Source organism: Daphnia pulicaria, chromosome 10 (genome assembly GCF_021234035.1).
Source record: "Daphnia pulicaria isolate SC F1-1A chromosome 10, SC_F0-13Bv2, whole genome shotgun sequence".
NCBI classification, from domain to species: Eukaryota; Metazoa; Arthropoda; class Branchiopoda; order Diplostraca; family Daphniidae; genus Daphnia; species Daphnia pulicaria.
In genome coordinates this window covers 3,301,062-3,320,303 of record NC_060922.1, presented here as the reverse complement: position 1 = coordinate 3,320,303, position 19,242 = coordinate 3,301,062, and the positions used below count along the sequence as shown (strand labels likewise).

Sequence of the window (19,242 nt, the reverse complement as noted above, 5' to 3'; positions counted from 1 at the left end):
TTCCAATTTATTTCGATACGATACTCCCCTTAGGATTGAGTATAAAGTATATCAAACCAATCGATGGGACGTGTTATTTTTTAATCCGAACCCCAGTAGTCCTCAGGTGTATGCATTTTATATAAACTTTTTTTTGGAGGGGGGGATGGTGAAAAAGATTTTTACTTGAAGGTCGATTTAATGATACCATGCAATCTAACGATCACAAGGAAAGTGTCAAATCCTTCGTGGTCAAGGGCGTAAAAAATATCAGCAGAGCGCGGTTTCGCATTGATTGAACGAAGGCATACACTGTTTACAAAAAAATATAATACAATGCTACTACAGGGACTAAGGGAATTATAAACCACGGATTATAAACTACCCATGCCTTTTGTTTTAGAAATATACATGAGTTTCCGTCATTTGCTGTGTAGCAATACTCAAAGGTCCAATGCTAACAACTAAAAACCTTTGGTAAAAACCACAAAAAAAACTAGTACTATATTTATTTAACTAATAACTAAGTTTTGAATACACCGTAATTTTAGTCAAGATTTTTCCTAAGATGCATGAATTTGTTCATTTAGATTTAGAATTATTTTATTTTGTGATTCCATTCAATTTTGATAGCTTTTAACCTTTATTACATTAAAATAACAGTAAATTTGATTTATTTGATTTAGTAAACGATCGATACAATAAAAGAATTGATTTAGTTTACACATCGATTACTTGTTAGGTATCGATAAACAAAAGCGATTGCGATTGTTAACTTTGTTTTGACACAACAACAAAACGTGTTATCTGAAACTGGCAGTCCTCCCCAGTTCAAACTTAATACTTCATATTACTATGGATCTTCAAAATCCATCTGTCGTGAGAGCTTACATATCGAGAGAAGGAAAACATATTTCAGTGCTGAATGAAAATCATGTATTGTCGATTTATCGTTATCAGCCGCTGGCTGAGAGTGAGTTAATCAAACCCATTTGGGAAGTCGAAAACGTTCGAAGGTTGGTAGACACACATTTTATTGCCATTGTTACATAATAAAGCCTCACATATTCGTGTATAATAGTACGATTTGGCATCATGAAGAATCAAAAGTCCTTCTTAGTAAAAGAAATGGGGATTTAGAATGGAAGTCTTTTCGCAGAAATTCCCCTGCCACATCAGTTCGACTTGCTGCAGAAACCCTGTTGAAACACCTTATACTAAAGAGATTGGTACTTTAGACTTTCTTGTGTTATTGTAATGCTGAATTCTCATACCAAATTGGTCTTTTCATTGCAGGAATTTGATAGTCTGAAACAAATTCTATGCCTAAGTTTTCAAAGGAATTTCTGCATTTTGCAAACTTCTGTTAAACAAATTGCTTGTCTATCTTGGAAATCTGATCAAAATAGTGACATTATCTGGGCACTAGAAGTAGGAGAGTTTGCAGTTTGGAGTTTCTGTGATAAATTATTTGTGAACTATGAACCTCATACCAAAAGTCTTCGTAAGTACTACCGCTGATTGTATTTTTAAACAAGCTAACCACATGTAATATTACTTCTTTTCTACAGATTTATACTCATTGTTTGAAGGCAAGATTAAACAAACTGTGCAGCTGGAATTTTCAGACAGTTTGTCCATAAGTCCTGTCAGGCAAATTTGCAGCAGCCCAGATGGAAAGATATTTGCTGTGTTGACTGATAATCTTTTGATTGGCAAGAAGGCACTCAAAATATTGTTACAAGATGGGAAAAATGTTTCTGAAGTTTCAATGGGAACTAGCTGTATAGCCGTTTTTACCAAACACCCTGATGAATACCTTCTTTTCAACATTATAACATTGCAAAGGATTTATCGATGCCAAATTGACGTCTTCGAGATTATCATTTTTGCTCAACGATTTGATCGAGTGGATAAAGCAATGAAAATGCATTCCGTTCGAGAGCTAAAAGAGGCGGAAAAAAACGACGTTATGGTTAGCATCGATGTTCGAGCTTCTTTGCTAACCACTGCACTTACTTCACAACATTTGGAAAGTACAGCCAACATCTTGAAGATTGCCGAACAAGGAAGTGAAGCAGAAATTTGCCATATTCTTCACGTATTAGACAATTTTTTGGTTACAAAACTTGTTGATCGTGAAAATCTAAGAGTGAAAGGCAACAGGAAAAACTCGATGTCTTCTCCGTTCGGGTTGAAAATACTAGGACTTGGTCTCGGGTTCGCTGGACGCGCTTATAAGAAATTCCCTGATTGCGCAACCATTTTCAATTTAATCTTCGCGTGGCAGGAACTGTTGCCTGTAAATGCTCAAGAACCATTCAGTTTTCAAGGTAATCAATTGATTCAAGAATTGTCCGTGAAGTGGCAAGGATGGGATGAACACACCATCATCAAAGACGCGCTTATTCACAACCATCTTCCATTAGGTGAGACTATAAATTGTCTGAATAATTTCCTTTGGAAGTTGAATTATTTTATATTCTTTGTTTTCAGCTCAGTATGTGCTATCTAGTCGAGATAACTGCGACTTTCGAGAGCTGGGTCTTATTCAGAAAACAATAATTAGTGAAATTCAGCGGGATATCATAGAATATGATTTCCGAATGATTGACGAGGCTGAAACTATGATCAAAAATATGGTATGGGTAATTGTAAATGTTATCTAATATTGATTTATATTGTTTTAACTTTATTTTAGGGCTGCGACGTTCCTGGAACTTGGGAGAAAATGTGCCTTCAAGTCGACAATCCCAATTCGAGGAAAAAATTGGTAGAAATCCTACAACAACGCCATCTATGGACTGTAGAATTGACGGTTTGTTTGGACTTTATCACTTTGGTTGAGTGTTTCGTTCGAGACTCTCTTGGTAATGTGCCCGTCTTAACAATGGAAGTTGTTTCTGGATGGAACCCAAAACAAAGAAGTCTTTATTTAGCAGAGGCCTTCCTACAGTCTAGGAGTAAGGAAGCAGTTAAACATATATTTTTATACATGCATCATTATAATTATCTTTTGATCTACATTAGACGAGGAAGTTTTAGCGAGAATTCAACCTGAAGATGTTTGGCAAGTCATGTTGAATAAGCAGATCCTTTCCACTCTGAAGAAATGGATTGAGAACCAGTCGCCGTCTAGTCATACCGTAGATGAAAGTTTGCCGTACATCTGGCCAATAACTAACGCTATGGTCGATATGGCTTCCGAGTGCACAAATAACGACACACGGGAATCAGTGTTAAACCTACTAGCTATTCAAGGCATCTTCGCTGAATGCGAACGTCAAAATTTAGTGGCTTTTGTTACCCGGCTACTAGCCATCGGTCGATTTCATCAAATGGAGAATATCCTACAACAACCACGGTCAAACGTTTCATTGCAGACCATAACGACTGCAGCTCTCGATTATTGCGCTCAAATTTTCCACCCGGAATTGTTTTACGACCTGATTGCTGAAGAAAACATTGATCTGAATGATCGCCCAACTTGGATGAAACTAGCGCAACGATTTCAATCGTGGAAACTTGATTCTTGCGATGCCGATGGCTTTATGGAACTTTGCCGTTTGAATAACACCCTGCTTAAAGAGACGGACCAGCTTATGGAAGAAGAGTTTTGGATTAAACATCCATTTGTGACTTTGTTTTTTCATTTTATGAATCCAACTCTATTTCCTAGCAGAACTGTGGCCAAGTCATTGAAGAGCCTCCCGATGCTGGCGCACGCTTGCGAAAATATCATAGAAGATTTATCAATTCGCCAGTTGCTTGTGGGAGAAGTCCCGATCAACGTGAACCAATTTTTCAAAAATCCTCAAAAACAGTGGGATTTATTAGAACATCATCATCCGGCTCGGGAAGAGAGTGTCCGCGAAACCAACCATGGTCTCACAACAAGCTTGGATTGGACGTTTTACTTGAAACAGAGTCGACCGTTCCGGGCATTCTTCTATCTACAGCAAAGCTCAAGAACAAAGGAAGAGATCGTTACGTATCCTTTTGCGATTCAAGCGATCAGCCTAGAAGATCCATGGGACAAAGCTATTTTACAATCGTGTGTTTTGCTTATCGAAATGCTGGGCTGTAACTCACACCCCATCAGAAGTACCTTGGCCGTTTTACAACAACTAATTCAAGATCCCACCTTAAATCGAAAAAGTCTCATCGATGTCAGTCGTGGTTTGTTAATCGACGTCGATGTGGCCAACAGCATGAGCGAGCAAATTGAAAATTGCTTATTGAAGAATGTTTCGGATGATTCTGATGCAGTGGACCTCGTCGACAGCTGGCACCTAGTGATAGATTTTTGCACTGTCTACGGCCTCGATTTGCCGATCAAATTTTTAAGTCGATGCGCTGGTCGGAGTCAGTGGTTGATATTTCTCATTTTCATCCAAAACTACAAATATCACATAGATAGATATTGGAAAGTATTAGCGGAATTTCCTTATCCAATCAAGCTTCATCTCCAACTGGCCATGAAACTGGAAGCGTCAACTGATGAAAATGTCCAGCCGTCGTCCAGTCTCACATTAAATGTAGAGTCTTCAAGCGAAATCTTCTATCGATTACTTCTGCGAGGCTCAGCACCGGACGGCCCCAATGGTTCTCAACTTCTTACCTCCTCCCTAGTTAACCGCAGCGTACAATTGTCAGTTCTTACTGCAGTACTAGAACCTCAACTGACATTCCCTTGTGTCTGTGTGTATTTGTCATTACACTTGCACGAAAATTCACCGATGTTGGAGAACGAAACAACTTTGATTCAGCCAGATACAGAAACGTTAAGCAATTTGGTACTGGAGGCCATGACCAGCAATAAATTCGACATTGTTCTGGAAGCTTTCAACATCTTCGTTCCTCATCACTGGCTAACTCGGATGCTCAATTGGCTCGATTCCTTTATGAAAGGCGAGACGGAACGTGATAAATTAGAACTCGTCCGCGATGCCATAAACTTGTACGAAGAAGACTGCGACATCGTTTTATTTCACAAATCTATGAATCTCTTCGGATTTGCTTTGCATATTCTTTCCTGGGCACTGTGCTACCTCATCCAAGACGCCGACCAACAGCAGGATATGTTGACTATGTGGGCGGATGTTCAGCCCTTCGACTCGTTGGCCGTTGACGTTTCAGTTCCAGATTTTGGACTGTTAGCCGAAATAGTTACCCTTTGCGTCGACTCTGGAATTGTGATGAACATTTCCAACTTAATGCACGGAAGTAACAGTCTGCCTTTCCAACAAGAGTGCCAGCATGCGGTTGAAATTCTTCTTGATCAGAGACATTTTGGCATAGCATTAAAACTGGCCAAAATGGCGGATTTGCCAGCGGATTCTATATTTGTAACTCAGCTTTTGACAACGTTGGACAGTCAAACTCATCAACATGAAACGCAGACGGTATCTCTTCGCTTCAGAACGGCCTTTTGGAATCGCTGTCATCAACTCCTCACCTTCCACCATGTGCGGCCTGATTTGGCTTCTGCCTTCTTCCGCGATACTTTACCCAAATCGCAAAGCCCATGGGAATCTCATTTGATGATGGATCACGCTCTTAAATGGATGCGTCTTGTGAAACCTTTACCAAAGGAAGCACTGGCCGAGCTGGAGGTATTGTGGTGGCAAACGCGGATCGAAGCTGATCTCGATTCCCCTTCGCCGTCTCTTCTCGATCTTCAACATCCAGACTCCTCGACATGTCCTCTTCTTATGGCCAAAATTAGTGAAATAGCGGATGAATTACCCTACGCCCAACCAAAGTCAAATTACAGTGAATCTTTTCTAGAAAAAGTCTCCGAATGGATCGGCCGAAACCTGGATGCAGAAGACTTGGTTGGAGCCCTTAAGCTCTCTGCCATGTTTCAACGACAAAGTGTTGATCTTCTCTTGATCCTCTTCATGATTGATTTGGTGGAGAATAACGGTGATATCAGCAGAGTAAAAGAGAGACTATTACAAATCACTCAGCTGAAAGATAAAGAGGTGGAATGGAAGGATCGACAGTCAGTTGTTGAATACATTGACAATGAGTTGCTTCAGCACGGACACCGACTAAGTCAGCGTCTCTCGGTTTTCCACCAAGTGGCTGTAACTTTAGATTTAAAATATGACTATGTGATTGAACACTCTAGACCGATATCCATTCTGAAAATGTTATTGGAAACGCCATCTCAATCGGGTCTCCCATTGACCATCGGCGGTCATTTGAATTTAGCTCGAAGCTGGATTATAGCTTCTCGGATCGCTGTGACGCAAGTGGTGGCTCTAGTCAAGGACGAGCTTATTGAAGCTGCCCGCTCAGCTCATGGACATGTTAGCACAGAAACGAACATGGTTGTATCACTTCTTCGTGGCACCTTCAACCGATGGTAACAAAACTTTAAAAAAAATAATAAATTGGATTTTGGCTAAATAAATTTATTTCAGGGTAACACTTTGTGCGGATCCCACTCAATTAGGACGGGCCCTTTTGGAAGCGGCGCTAAATCTCGAACAAAATAACGAGTGGCCAGTTGCTGTAGAGCTGCTTATTTTCTCTCATTCCAGTTTCACGCTTGCTTGCGACGTCGAGAACATTGGCCAAATTCTTAGTCAGGCCCGATGCTTCATCGACAAACTTCTTCTAGATCAACAGTGGATCCTCATCACTCGACTCACGACCGGAATTCAGCGCTATACTGAGATGAGCTATGTATTCGAACTCTTGAAGGAGCACGATCAGTTTGAATATCTTTTGAGGAAGGGAATGGATCGCCTTCCGCTCTTGCGACAGGCGTTGCTCGATTTCTTGAGACCCAATTGCCTAGAAAACCGAGAGCTCTTTCGATTAGTAGCGCTTCATTTTCATATGCATGCAGAAGTGGCGGGAATGTGGCAGGATGAGGCTAATGGTCTTCTCAAGCCAATCGTCGATTTGGCTTTCAAATCGATTATTAAGATGAACAAAAAACCGATTGGATCGCCGATGCCTAAAACAGTGGATTCATCGCCAGCCAAAAAATCCCTATCGAATTGGTCACTAGAAACAACCGTAGCCACTTCCGCCACCAGTTTACCGATGCTCAGAACTGGACCGGAGATGAAAAAGGTTCTAACATCTGCTATGCATAATCTAGCCCATGCTGCCGAATACTTTCTCCAGGTCAGTAAAGAATTTGTTTTGATTGTTGATAACAAACTAAAGATCTTTTTTTCCATACAGGCTGGAAGATTGAATCACGCTAACAAGTGCGCATTGCAAGCCGAATTGGTTGCGTTGCAGATTCACCTAGTTAACCGCGCTATTGATGGCCATCAAATTTATTGTATACTTGGGCTTAATTCAGCTCAAGTTGATATTCTCATATGCGAAACCCTAACGTGAGTAATCATAATCTTTTCCAACATTTTTCATTTGATAGTGTTTTGATTTATGGCAGGTATCCGGAGGCTGAGATCATTTCACGTGGATACGGCTTCAATATTTCCTGGGGGAAGGCGTTGATGAGACATTACATAATTAATGGTGGGACAGAGTACTTGGAACGATTCGTGCGCCGTCATACCGTCACACCAGCGATAGTGGAAGAGGTCGTTACAGATTTCGAACAAGAATCCGGTCTCTGCAAAAAGCAAGAAATACTGGATCGTTTATCCCGCCTTGTCTCAATGTTGACCGATGCCGAAGCCAAATATCGACTGGCGTCACGCTTAAATCTTAGACATCTCGTCAGCGAACTGCTTTCTTCATCGGCGCTTCCATATCTAAAAGATACAGCATGGGGAAAAAAAGCCAATCAAGATTTATAGATTCAATGAACATTCCTTCGCTATTTTTTTAAAATTCCATTTAGTTAAAGAGAAATATTTTTCTTGTTATTATTAGTTTGCAAGCAATTTACGTTAAAGTGTAATATATTTAGAGTTTGCAATATGTCTCAAATTTTCCAAATATTTTCTTAGCTTAATTTTTGTCGTCAATCAATTGTTATTATTAAAACTCTAAAAGAAAACCCAAAATACTTTTGTGTTTAGATAGAGTCAGAATCACGCTATTCATATTGTTAGTGATAGATCACATAAATTCCAGGAAAGGAATAAATCTATAAGGTTTCTCACCACAATTAATAGAATTTTCAAAATTGGCATCGAATTGACGTGATGGAAAGGCGGTAAGAAGAGCTGCCAAGAACAAAGCCCAAACCAAACAGCGAGTTCTGTGTTGCAGTTGACAGTTTGTAAATAGGGACTGAATCAGCGGGGGAGGCGACACACGCACAAAAAAAAAAAAATGTTGACAGTCGCACCCCATGGTCTTTTTCTTCATCAAAAACGCTATACCTGCTACGGTCCCCATTTGTTGTCCGTTGACCCCCTGCTGCAGAGGCTTTTGTGCAAGCGAGGTGCCAGAGAAAGGCACTGTCGCACTGTCCAAATCACAGTGCGAGTTTCTAGAGAGCACATCCCTCGTTATTGGATTATCGATTGTCCCTAGACCCCGGGAGTTCGAAGCCATTCCATTTTTGTTGCCTCCGACAACTACTAGACGATCTGAAGTGCGCGATGAGCAAAGTGAAGTTAGCCGTCTCGGGCGCAGTATAAATCAACCGTCCTAGCTGGGAGAGGGGAACTTCTGAAGCAACTATGGGGAAAAAAATACTACGTTTATATTTTGGGTGTTGTTTATTTTATAGATTATTTTTACAACTTTCCAACTCCTCCCAATCTTTATTGATATGACAAATGATCATTCAAGTGCCGTTGCCTGCGTGGTTTCCTCTATATAGTTGCGGTTCCCATTTTCACCACCGCACCACTCCAGCAGCAATCCAATCTCGACTAATGCTGGAACCATGTCCTCGCCAGCGTTTGAAATGCCTTCATCATTCCTGTCTGCCCTGTTACGACTGTACTACAGCCCACGATCGAAAGCGAGTTGGCTTCTGTTTCTGCGTACCGCACACTTTTATTGTAGTACACGCTACCGTGACTAGCGGTCGACACCGAAAATTAAATAATCGAATCTGTTTTCATCATGGAAACCTTTTCCGTTGTTCAAAAGTTGTTGATTTGAGTGGTTGAACGACAATTTCCGGGTCGTGATTACAACGAGTAGTAGATGTAGTCGGCAAACGTATATCCATAATATATTTAGACGGGGGCCTATATTGACTGACAGAGATCTAGAAGAGTAATATGGGCTAACATGGTCCCAATCAATTCCAAGCGGCTGACTCTTTTATGCTATAGCCCATGTATTTACCGAGGCTCGGTTGGAAATGGGATCAAATCCCACCCTGATTGACCACGGCGGTTATACTTGCTAATACCTAGCGTCAATGAAAAGAGGGCCACACATTGAAACCATTGATCCGGCGAGATTCCGGCAGCAGCAGCCTTGGTGGCGATGGAAAGATGACTAGTAAAACCGGTCATCGCATGTTATCATCGTGTTCACTGACGGGACTAATCGGATCGTCGGTTGCCTTGTAACTTTATAGAATAGACTGTCATCGTCCCCCCCTTCCATCCACCAGGTCCACATAACATCGCCGCATCCTCGATACCCTCACCCGCTTTCTATCTTTTTTCGAGTTTTTACTATAGTGCTATATCATATATTAGATTGACACAAAAGCATTAGTAGCCCGGTCATGGCTCAGTCCGACGAGATTAATTTCCAATCACAGAAATTGTTCCTCAAGCGAGATGACGCAATAGCACACAAGATATAAACAAGTTGCTCATAATAATCGATACGTAATAAGCTGTGTGTGCGTTGCTCAAGTGACGTTTTTTTGTTATTTAAAAAATCTAAAAATGTCGATGTGAAAGTTTCATGGGCGTTAAGTTCATCACTAGCTAGCAAGAGCGGGATTAAAGAATCAGCTGTAACTTTTGCTAACTCCTTGGTTTGAACTTACTGAACTGTGCTTATTATTGATTGTTTCTATTGTTTTGAACTGGATGCAGCCCACGTTCATATCTTTTCATTGTCGAACTAGCAGTTTGATCTATCAGGCCTTCCTAACAAGTAGCTATACTCAATCCAACTTCAAATTCTAATTGTTGTATTTAAATTGCAATACTTGGTGGCGTTTCACAGAAACTATTTCCGTTTGCCCTGCGATTGAATTTGATATAGCTAATATAAATGCCCATCAGCTCATTTGTTTATACGGTTGACTGCATCCAACGCTTCCAAAATTCTACATTTAGTCTCAATATGCTGTACTACTGCGGTGCTCTACACAAGTGTTCATAGTATTCGGATTCTGAGCGTGACTCACCGGCCAGACACGATATCAGTACAAAAGGCGCAGACATTACGGCAACTTTCATCATTACACAACACAAGTATGGGAGATCTAGACATATGTTAACCAGTTGGGGACCGTATAGCAGCGCGACACTGTGCGAAAAAAAAACACGAAAAAAAGCTGACAAATCCAGTAAAAAAAAATTCATCATTCGGTGAACTATACAAGTGAAAAGAAAAGCAACGAAAAAAAAAGCGACAGGGAGTGAGGGAGCCCAGTGACTTTGTGTTGCGTCGAGGGGTTGAAAGAGAGAAGGGCCATAGCCAATAGGAGGTCGAGCGGCACAAGATCAAAGGAAAAGAGAGGCAACCAATGAGCGGGCCGGTTTTGGCGGATGGCCGCCGGAAACTTGCGTCAAGTGGAGACGCCCAATCCTGTGGCCTGTGCAGTGCGGTCTGACGTCCAGCTCTTGACGGCGGCAACTCAGGAGGGGCGGAGTTTGTGGTTGGAAGGGAGAAATCACGCTCGGCGGAACACAGCATTTGCCCCCGTTTAGACCGGGAACGCCAAAATGAATTTAAAAAAAATACCTGGAATAAGGTGAGAAAGAAAAAAAAACCCAGACTTGCCTTGGCAACAGCGTATAGTGCATTACTAGCAGCTGGCGTTGTCTAACATTAGTCGAATAACTGGGCGAGTCAGCAGGCTGGTCAACGGCGAAACAAGTGTGAAGTTTGGAGCCAGTCGCGGCGGTGGCGGCTCGAGTCACGGCAACTTTTTGAGAGCTGATGTGGGAGGGGTTTGGCGTGAATGTAGCCCACCCACTGGAAAACAGTGTGGGTGATGAAGCCATGAGACTTCATATGCGGTGACTGGGGAGCCAGAGTCCCGAAAGCCCGTATCCAATTTTTGAAGCGGCCAAGCTGGGATGTGGCGGAGGTGAGATCGGGGAGCTAGAGATAGTCAGACCTTGCTCTGCCACTTGACAGTCTCATTGCAACCGTCGATTCTCCATCACCACCAGCGCGTGCACCACGACCAGCATCTTACGATTTTGACGAATCGAAAGTTTGATCAGGTAAATCGGAACTCGACCGGAAGGCAGACCAACATGGACAGAAATAACCAAAGTAAGTCATTTATATAGTCTACAATTGAATTATTATCAGTGTGATGCTGGTTAGAAATGGCAACCTTAGATCTAAGAGGATAGAAGATGAAAATAATTTGGGAAAAGCGATGGGTGAACGAAGAGTGACGCATGTGGTTTATAACTCTGTAAGCCGAATAGCTAAACGCGGAATCAAGCGAGTCGGAAAGACGAATGCCTTCTAATCTACCAATCAGTGGGCTCAGGTGGCCGAGGCCATCCGCCAGCCGTAATCCCCAACTCGGCCATTCTATATGTGGCTTTGCCGTGAGAACAAAACCATTTGCTGTTGGTGGTACTGATTCATGGCGCACAGCGTTTATGCGACTAGCTATAAGTTGGATTTATTTTCGCCATAACAATGTATACGTCTCACTGTGCGACACGTGACGCATTTTGCTTCTGTGGCTGAGAGTTACTTGGTAAATAGCGAGGGCATTGACCGTTTTTGTTACGGGGCACATTCTGACGATAGCCTAGCAGACATTCGCTATGACACATATTTTTGTAATAACTATAAATATTATGTATTTTCTTACCTCCAACATTTTATAAACGACAAACTATATTTCTGACGACATAACATGCGCACCGATGCGCACTCTAACTTTCAACATCTCTAATTTTTTTAAATATTAGGGCCTACGTGTATCTCGGCAGAAATGTACATCAACTCAGTTTTAAAAACACATGGTCTTTTATATTATAATCACAGAGTAATATCACGTTAGTTTTCGGTTTTTCAAATTATTCTTTTTTCAAGTTAATAGATGTAAGTAAATAAGATATGATCCCAGAAATTAAACCTATTGTTGAATTTTCAATCGCGAATGCAGACGTAAAACCCTATTATCCGTTAGTAAAACAACATTACAAAAGTAAGAGGGTATATCGGTGTAAGACGTCTAGTTGCTATTCGTGTGCATGAAAGTATATTCACGCCAGGCCTATTATATTTGACAAAATCAATGCATTCCGGACAAGGAGTGCAATGATAACAACCAGCAGGCCTATAGACCCAAAAAAAGAGGAGAAAGAATCTAACACGAATTGAGGAGAGAGAGTAAACCTAATAGTCGATAGGCAGCCTGGCGGAATAGGCGAGAGACACGAATAAACAGAGCGAAAACGAGAAAGGAGAGTGCTGGAGAAAAAGGTCCAGTTTCCAGTCATTGAATTAGCTTCTTGATGGAAATTGAATTTGAAACGACCGTGAACGCCCCGAGTAAAGGATGGCCATCGCACTAGTTCTCCCTCTACCCTCCATTACTACTAGGACCCTACTAACTAGTAGTAGGGACAAAGCGGCACCCCCTATAGACGTACGCGTGTGTAGCTTTTGTTGCATCGAGTGCGACGACGACGGCAATCAAAGGGTCCTGTCCCGTTTCGCTGCTGGACTTCCAAATGCCGAGCACAGGCAGCGAGCACAGGACTCTTTCCATTCTATTAACTCTCACCACGTCGTCCGTACAAATTCACAGAGTAGGCCAACTAATACTCTTCAGCAGCAAAGCCAACCCATCAATACGACATCTCTCTCTTGGCCGGTGCATAGACGTGTACGCACTCTTCATCCCAATGTGAATCGTCTATTTACGTTCGGAAATGAAATCAATATTACGAGTTTCCCCAATTTTCCGAGTGTCCACCACACAGCTGAATCTATAACTAGGATGCACCATCAGTAGGCCGAAATCCGCTTTCAGATAACTGTAGGCGCTATGACATTATGAAAGTGATGCAATCCAAACAACTTTTTTGTTAACTTAAGCCAGCCGTACGAAAGGCTTAAAAAAACAACAGCAGTTGTGACGTCATAATAAACAAAATAGGACATATAACATGGTTCGTCAGAATTAAAAAAAAAAAAAAAAGAAAAAATCTTAAACAACAAATGTCCACTCACGATTGGCTAGACAAAAACAAAAATATGTTTTAAAAAATGACCTAGCTGTATACTGGTTCGCATATAGTCAACTTTGCAAACAAGGTTACTTTTCAATGTGCTTAAATCAATCGATTTACTCGTTACAAGTCGATATGCGTATACGATAGAGAAAAAGAATTATGAGAGTAAATAGAAAAAGAAAGGGAACAAAGGGAGAGAAAGAGTGAGTGAGAAGGGGGTTGATTGAATGATTCTAAATCCGGGATGGCTTTACATCTTCTATTCAACTTACTGATCCGTGTACAGTATATACACATACAGTGGAGGCTATAATAGCCTACTGGTAGTAGCATGTATGGAGCAAAAGGGGCGTGGATGGAAGGAGGGAGTGAAAGAGTGTGCGAACGCCACAGAATAATATGGATTGTGAACCCTCTCTCCCAACACAAACACATTCAAACACAGCAGAAGAGTCACAATAAAAAGAAAAAAGGGAAAAATACATAAAAGAGATGCAGATACATCCAGCAGGGGTTAGGATGATTTGATTGAACCTAAGTGGCAGGCCGTGTCGCTTCCCGAAATAGTTAGTTCCGGCTGCAAGTTTGTAGCGAAACTCCCAACATGAATGCCGACAGGAAAACGGATAGACGCTTTGCCGGGCTACACATATACAAATGCAAATGAAATCGCTCAAAGTGGTCCAGCGGTGCGTCTCGAGAGTTTGAAAGCGATGACTTCTCTCTCTCTCTCTCTCTCTCCGTCAGTCAGTTAAAGAGAAGATCGGTCGGTCAACTTCTTCTTCGTCAACGAGTCAAATCGATCCAGCCAGGGAGGCTCTTGTAGCGCAAAGACCTTGCCCCAAACATATCCACTCCAATCAACTATGAAATCAGTTGTTCGAATGTGCTGTAGCCAAAGTAAAGGCTGGGTGAAATACTAACAAGAACCAACAAACCCTTTCTATGGTAATGAGTTTGGGAGACTTTATTTTGGCGTTATTTATACGAACGATTGTCAAAAGTGAAATCATAGCATTCGAGTTGGCTCTTTTCCTTTCAAGCTATATAGAGTAACGAATGCACGATCGCTGCTGGCACACGTGCCCCACCGGCCAGATGTCGTACACTCGGGATTGCTGGAACAGCAGACAATCGACAGCAGCAAGTCCTCGGTGCCGTCGACAATCTATCACCGTAGTACACGATTCAGCTATTTGATAGATTGGCCGGGCGCCTGTTTATATTTCACCCAGTAGCCTCGATTATCATAAACTTACAAAGCTTGACACTTTATAGATTTTATAGCATCAATTCATTCATCATCAAAAATGATACCTTGATATATCCGTATAGAGAACTGTACATGGAAAAAAGAGGAGATTATAGACGAGGGCGAACAAAAGGGTGACGAAGGGTTTGCCGGCCTCACAGCGCGACCCAAGAGCTTTTTATGTTATACCTCATTACAATAAACATGTAGACGATACAGAAATCGAAGCAGAGTGGGGAACTATTTAAACTTGGTGATATTGGTCCTTGCTATTAACATAATAAAACACGGGGCGGAAATTAATAATAATAATAAAACGTTCAATTGATGGAATCGATGCGGCTCTTGCTGTTTTGTCGATGCCGTAACGAGACGGAACAACTGCGACGTATTTCAGGCCCTGTATATTATATAATGCCTATAGCTTAATCCAGCCAAGCGATTTTATTCCGTCTTCCCCCATGCAAACCTAATGTCGTACATAAATCGAGATAGAGAAACGAGGTGGTCAGGGGATCCAATCACGGTCAACACAATTTAGAGTGGCATAGAGAGAGACAAGAGAGAGACAGAGTCGACTGTGGTGTTGCACAATGTGGGCGGCGGCCGCACCAAAGGGAAAATGATGAGTTCGCCATAAATGATCCTAGGGACTTGGTTCCTAATCCTGGTTTGGTGGACTATGCAGCAGGGCCATGGGGCGATCACAAAAAGGGGACCCCTCTTTTTCATACGGATGGCGTTCAAGCTATCATCATCTCTGCCTTGGTGCAGCCTCTTCATCCTTATGTAATCCTCAGATCATCAACAGAGGCTTCAAAAGATCTGCAAACAATCCAAACCCATCGAGTCCCATCTGTGAGGTTTTGGCTTACTGAATTGTTCCCCTACTAGATCTTTACCAATCTTTACTATCGTCGACAAAATTGGAATATTTTGCTAATGAGAAAATTGCCTTTTATGTAATATCAAATTAATTATTTTTTCTTTCGATTGGATTAGATGAGTCTCGGGATGGTTCTGACGGCGATTCTCCGATCCATCCTATTCAAGATGTCCTGGGGAACAGCCGACGAGACTACGAGCGCCAGCATCCAGTGAGCCGGACTCCATCTCCGTGTCTGTCCACAACGTCGACGTCAACTTCGTCGTGCGACATGGATCAACAACAACGTCACTGCGATAAGCTGTTGGGAAACGGACAACCGCAACAACCGCAACACGCGCACAACTACGTTTCTCTTTACGGGCCTCAATCTACTGCGTCATCATCCGCAACCGGCTATCCGCCTCTTCCGTTCCCCATCCCAGTGCTGGGAGGATCCTTTCAGCTGCCGATGCCCATGTCCTACGCGATGGGAACGACTGGCAAGACCAGCCATCATTCCCATCATCCGCAGTATCCCAACGGAGTGACGGTCTCCACTAGTGGTGGCATCACGACTCCGAGTAACAGCGGCAGCAGCAACAGCAACATCACCACTGTCAGCACAATGGGAGTTCCGTCCAGGCCGGTCGAGAACAATGGAGCCAGCAGTAAGAATGCCATTCCCGGATTGACTTGTCTCGTCTGCGGCGATTCCAGCTCAGGAAAACATTACGGCATTTTAGCTTGCAATGGATGCAGCGGATTTTTTAAGCGGAGCGTTCGTCGCCGGCTCATCTACAGGTTCGTTAGTGAATTTATTTTGATGATCCCCCACGAGAACAGCGAGTCACGTATAGTTTTTCTTGTGCGAAAATGTTATAGGTGTCAAGCTGGTAGCGGCCATTGTGTCATTGACAAAGCGCATCGCAACCAGTGCCAGGCATGTCGCCTGAAAAAATGTCTACAAATGGGAATGAACAAAGACGGTAAGCCGTGGTCTACCGTTGTGGTGGTGGTGCATTGGTGTTTTGTTTGTATTTTGTTACTGTTGATTGTTTCCCTTTTTGGTCTCCATATTGCATCGTTGCTCTTCGCAGCTGTTCAAAACGAACGCCAGCCCCGTAACAGCGCCACTCTTCGACCGGAAATTCTGGCCGAAATGGATCACGAGAGGATCATTCGAGAAGCTGCCGCAGCTGTCGGAGCTTTCGGGTAAATGACATGGAAACACTTGTTTGTTGTTAACATTGTCGCATGTACTATAACGCCCATTCAAATGAAAGATAAAGCTCTTCTAAAAGTGTATCATCTATTTATTCTATACGAGGAGGCGCTTCTTGATTTGATCAACTTTTGAATGTTTAGGCCTCCGGTTTCACTGGCCATGGGTCTTGCCTCGGCCGCTGCTCATGCGCATTACGTCAACGGGATGGTTGGTGGACGAGGAGATGGACATCATTATCCAGCTGCAGCTTTACACGCCGCCGCTGCCGCTGCTGCCGCCGCAGCCTCTTCAGCAGCAGCGGCTCAACGTGCCGAGATTGAACGAGAAGAAATTGACCGTGACCGAGGTACACATTTTCATTCATCCTTTAATCAAGGATAACATCTTTAGCTTATTGCTGCCTATGAATTGAACGTATACTTGGATTTTTGAAATGCTATAGTTTTTGTCATTACGGTCACTTGTGATACTAGATTGGTTGACTTGTCCCTCCTACAAAGGTACTTCGTCGGGAGAAGGTGAACGAACTCCTAGCGCCGTTGAAGACAGCCCATCTCCTTCCGCCCCTCCGCCCAGGAAATTGGCTCGCATTGAGGGAGCATTTCATCAGCATTTCGGCGTCAATCAGTTTCGTCGATCGCCGTCACCTCAGCACATCCAACAACAATCCATTCCTCCTCCCCTGCCATCATCATCCCTTCCTTCCATCTCACACTCACAACCACCGCCTCTTACCCCGGTTGTTCCAGGCCCAATGCCGCCCCTCTCTTCGATTGTTTCCAGCGGTAGCGCTGGATGGTATCAGAACGAAAATCAGCAGCAACACAAGCAACAACAACAACAACAACAAACATCTACTGCGACATTCCTCTCCACTTTCCAACCGCAGGACAATATTTATGAAACAGCGGCACGCTTGCTCTTCATGGCTGTCAAGTGGGCTAAAAGTTTGCCCTCTTTTGCTGGACTACCTTTCCGCGATCAGGTCAGCTAACTCGACACTAAAGAACACCGCACGAGACAGTGTCGTTTGGTTCTGAGAATTGAATTTACCGAATTTGTTTAGGTCATTCTACTGGAAGAATCGTGGAGCGAATTATTCCTCATTTGCGCAATACAGTTCTGTTTACCAATGGACAACAATCCGCTGTTTTCGCTGGCCCACTTCAACCAGCCCCACTCGGCAACTTTAGGCTGTGGCAATGGCGGTGGAAATAACGGAGGAACCAACAACAAAAATTCACAGCAAACTGGGACTGATTTGCGCTTTCTGGCGGAGCTAGTTACGCGTTTCCGCGTGGTCGCTGTTGATCCAGCTGAATTTGCATGCCTCAAGGCTATCATCCTATTCAAGTCAGAAACCCGTGGACTGAAGGTAAAGTTCATTTCACTTTGGAAATGTTGGCTGTTGAGCAATTTCTACATTTCTTGGCTTTTATAGGATCCCATACAAGTTGAGAATCTACAGGATCAGGCGCAAGTGATGCTAAATCAACACATCCGCAATCAGCAACCGCAGCGGCCTGCTCGTTTCGGTCGACTTCTTCTCACACTTCCTCTGCTTCGTCACGTTACAGCCCACCGATTGGAACAGTTGTATTTTCGCCACACCATCGGCTCCACTCCCATGGAAAAGGTTCTCTGCGATATGTACAAAAATTAAATTCCATTCTCTGGTGTTGCTTGTATGGGAATGACCGACGGGCTGACCCGGGATCCTCAGTATATTACCTACTCCTAAAAAGCTATGTGTGCAATCCCACATCCCTGGCAGGGTAAAATCATTTTTTTCTTAAAAAATATTAGGGTGAAAATAGAACCAATAAAACTCGAGTGCAATCGTCAAACTAAGTCAACGTTCGCCATCACATAGATATTTTTCTTCTTTCAATCGTATTTAATGGTTTATGTTAACTATATAGCTTTACGTATTACTAACTGACTTAGATTTCTTTTTTTTTTGAAGGGCTAACCTGAAATTGAGAAAAATGTTTTAGTTTGCTTTAATAGAAATGTGTTCCAAGTATATGCTTGTCTGTCTTCCTCGTTACTGTTAAAATAATAGATAGCCTACGATTCAATACAGTCGTCAACGTACAATATCGTTAACTAATTCTTTTTTTAGACATAAAGTAAAATTTAAAAGGTTCGAGGAATTCAAGATTTCATTTTAAGCTAGATGATAGCTCGCCACGCAGTCGACTACGTAATGTAATCAACAAACGCAGCGTGTCGTCATTCGTCTGCCCAAATTATGTAGCATGTGGTCGAAAGATCGATTGTTCAAGGATGCAACCGCTGCAGGGTTGTAATAAATGCACACCACACCTGTGTGTACATATCGCTTGATACTGACGGTCGCTATTTTGTTAATCATTGTATACCTGTTAAAATACTATGAAGACTACTTAGACGTGTGCAAATACAGGATTCAGGATATATACACAACCCGCGCTAGATCCTGTTTGAAAAAGAGATGAATGTCTGTCCATTTGTAACATCTGCCAGTTCCTTTTGTTATCACAAACTGTTTAAACAAGTAGGCTATCGCCGTTTCTGTGTGCGATCTGAGGCGCTACAATATTTTTATTAAAAATATAGCCCGCCATTGTAG

At 42.6% G+C, this 19,242-nt stretch overlaps 2 protein-coding genes across 3 annotated transcripts; both read left to right on the top strand.

The window, feature by feature from the left end:
• Nucleotides 1-771: 771 nt before the first annotated feature.
• LOC124313942 (spatacsin-like) lies at nt 772-7,898 on the top strand. The gene is made up of 10 exons (XM_046778805.1): nt 772-995; nt 1,061-1,208; nt 1,276-1,483; nt 1,551-2,408; nt 2,476-2,621; nt 2,681-2,942; nt 3,010-6,352; nt 6,411-7,125; nt 7,186-7,343; nt 7,403-7,898. The coding sequence occupies exons 1-10, from the start codon at nt 835-837 to the stop codon at nt 7,770-7,772; spliced, it is 6,369 nt and encodes a 2,122-aa protein (XP_046634761.1). The 5' UTR covers nt 772-834; the 3' UTR covers nt 7,773-7,898.
• Nucleotides 7,899-10,429: 2,531 nt separating this feature from the next.
• On the top strand, nt 10,430-18,728 carry LOC124314025 (photoreceptor-specific nuclear receptor-like). 2 transcript variants are annotated; one of them, XM_046778980.1, is made up of 8 exons: nt 10,430-11,352; nt 15,538-16,204; nt 16,286-16,389; nt 16,501-16,615; nt 16,769-16,974; nt 17,129-17,613; nt 17,695-18,003; nt 18,070-18,728. In XM_046778980.1, exons 1-8 carry the CDS (start codon nt 11,334-11,336, stop codon nt 18,289-18,291), a joined length of 2,127 nt encoding a protein of 708 aa, XP_046634936.1. In that variant the 5' UTR covers nt 10,430-11,333; the 3' UTR covers nt 18,292-18,728. The 2 variants fall into 2 exon arrangements, with proteins under 2 accessions (XP_046634936.1, XP_046634935.1); XM_046778979.1 differs by having other exon boundaries at nt 17,102-17,613.
• The last annotated feature ends 514 nt before the right edge of the window (nt 18,729-19,242 follow it).

Excerpts from the sequence above, each read along its gene's own strand:
- LOC124313942 (XM_046778805.1), top strand. The coding sequence starts at position 835 with ATGGATCTTCAAAATCCATCTGTCGTGAGAGCTTACATATCGAGAGAA. Across the intron at positions 1,484-1,550 it reads ACCTCATACCAAAAGTCTTC|ATTTATACTCATTGTTTGAA; the intron begins GTAAGTACTACC and ends TCTTTTCTACAG. Across the intron at positions 6,353-6,410 it reads CGTGGCACCTTCAACCGATG|GGTAACACTTTGTGCGGATC; the intron begins GTAACAAAACTT and ends AATTTATTTCAG.
- LOC124314025 (XM_046778979.1), top strand. Across the intron at positions 16,205-16,285 it reads CGTCGCCGGCTCATCTACAG|GTGTCAAGCTGGTAGCGGCC; the intron begins GTTCGTTAGTGA and ends AAAATGTTATAG. Across the intron at positions 16,616-16,768 it reads GCAGCTGTCGGAGCTTTCGG|GCCTCCGGTTTCACTGGCCA; the intron begins GTAAATGACATG and ends TTGAATGTTTAG.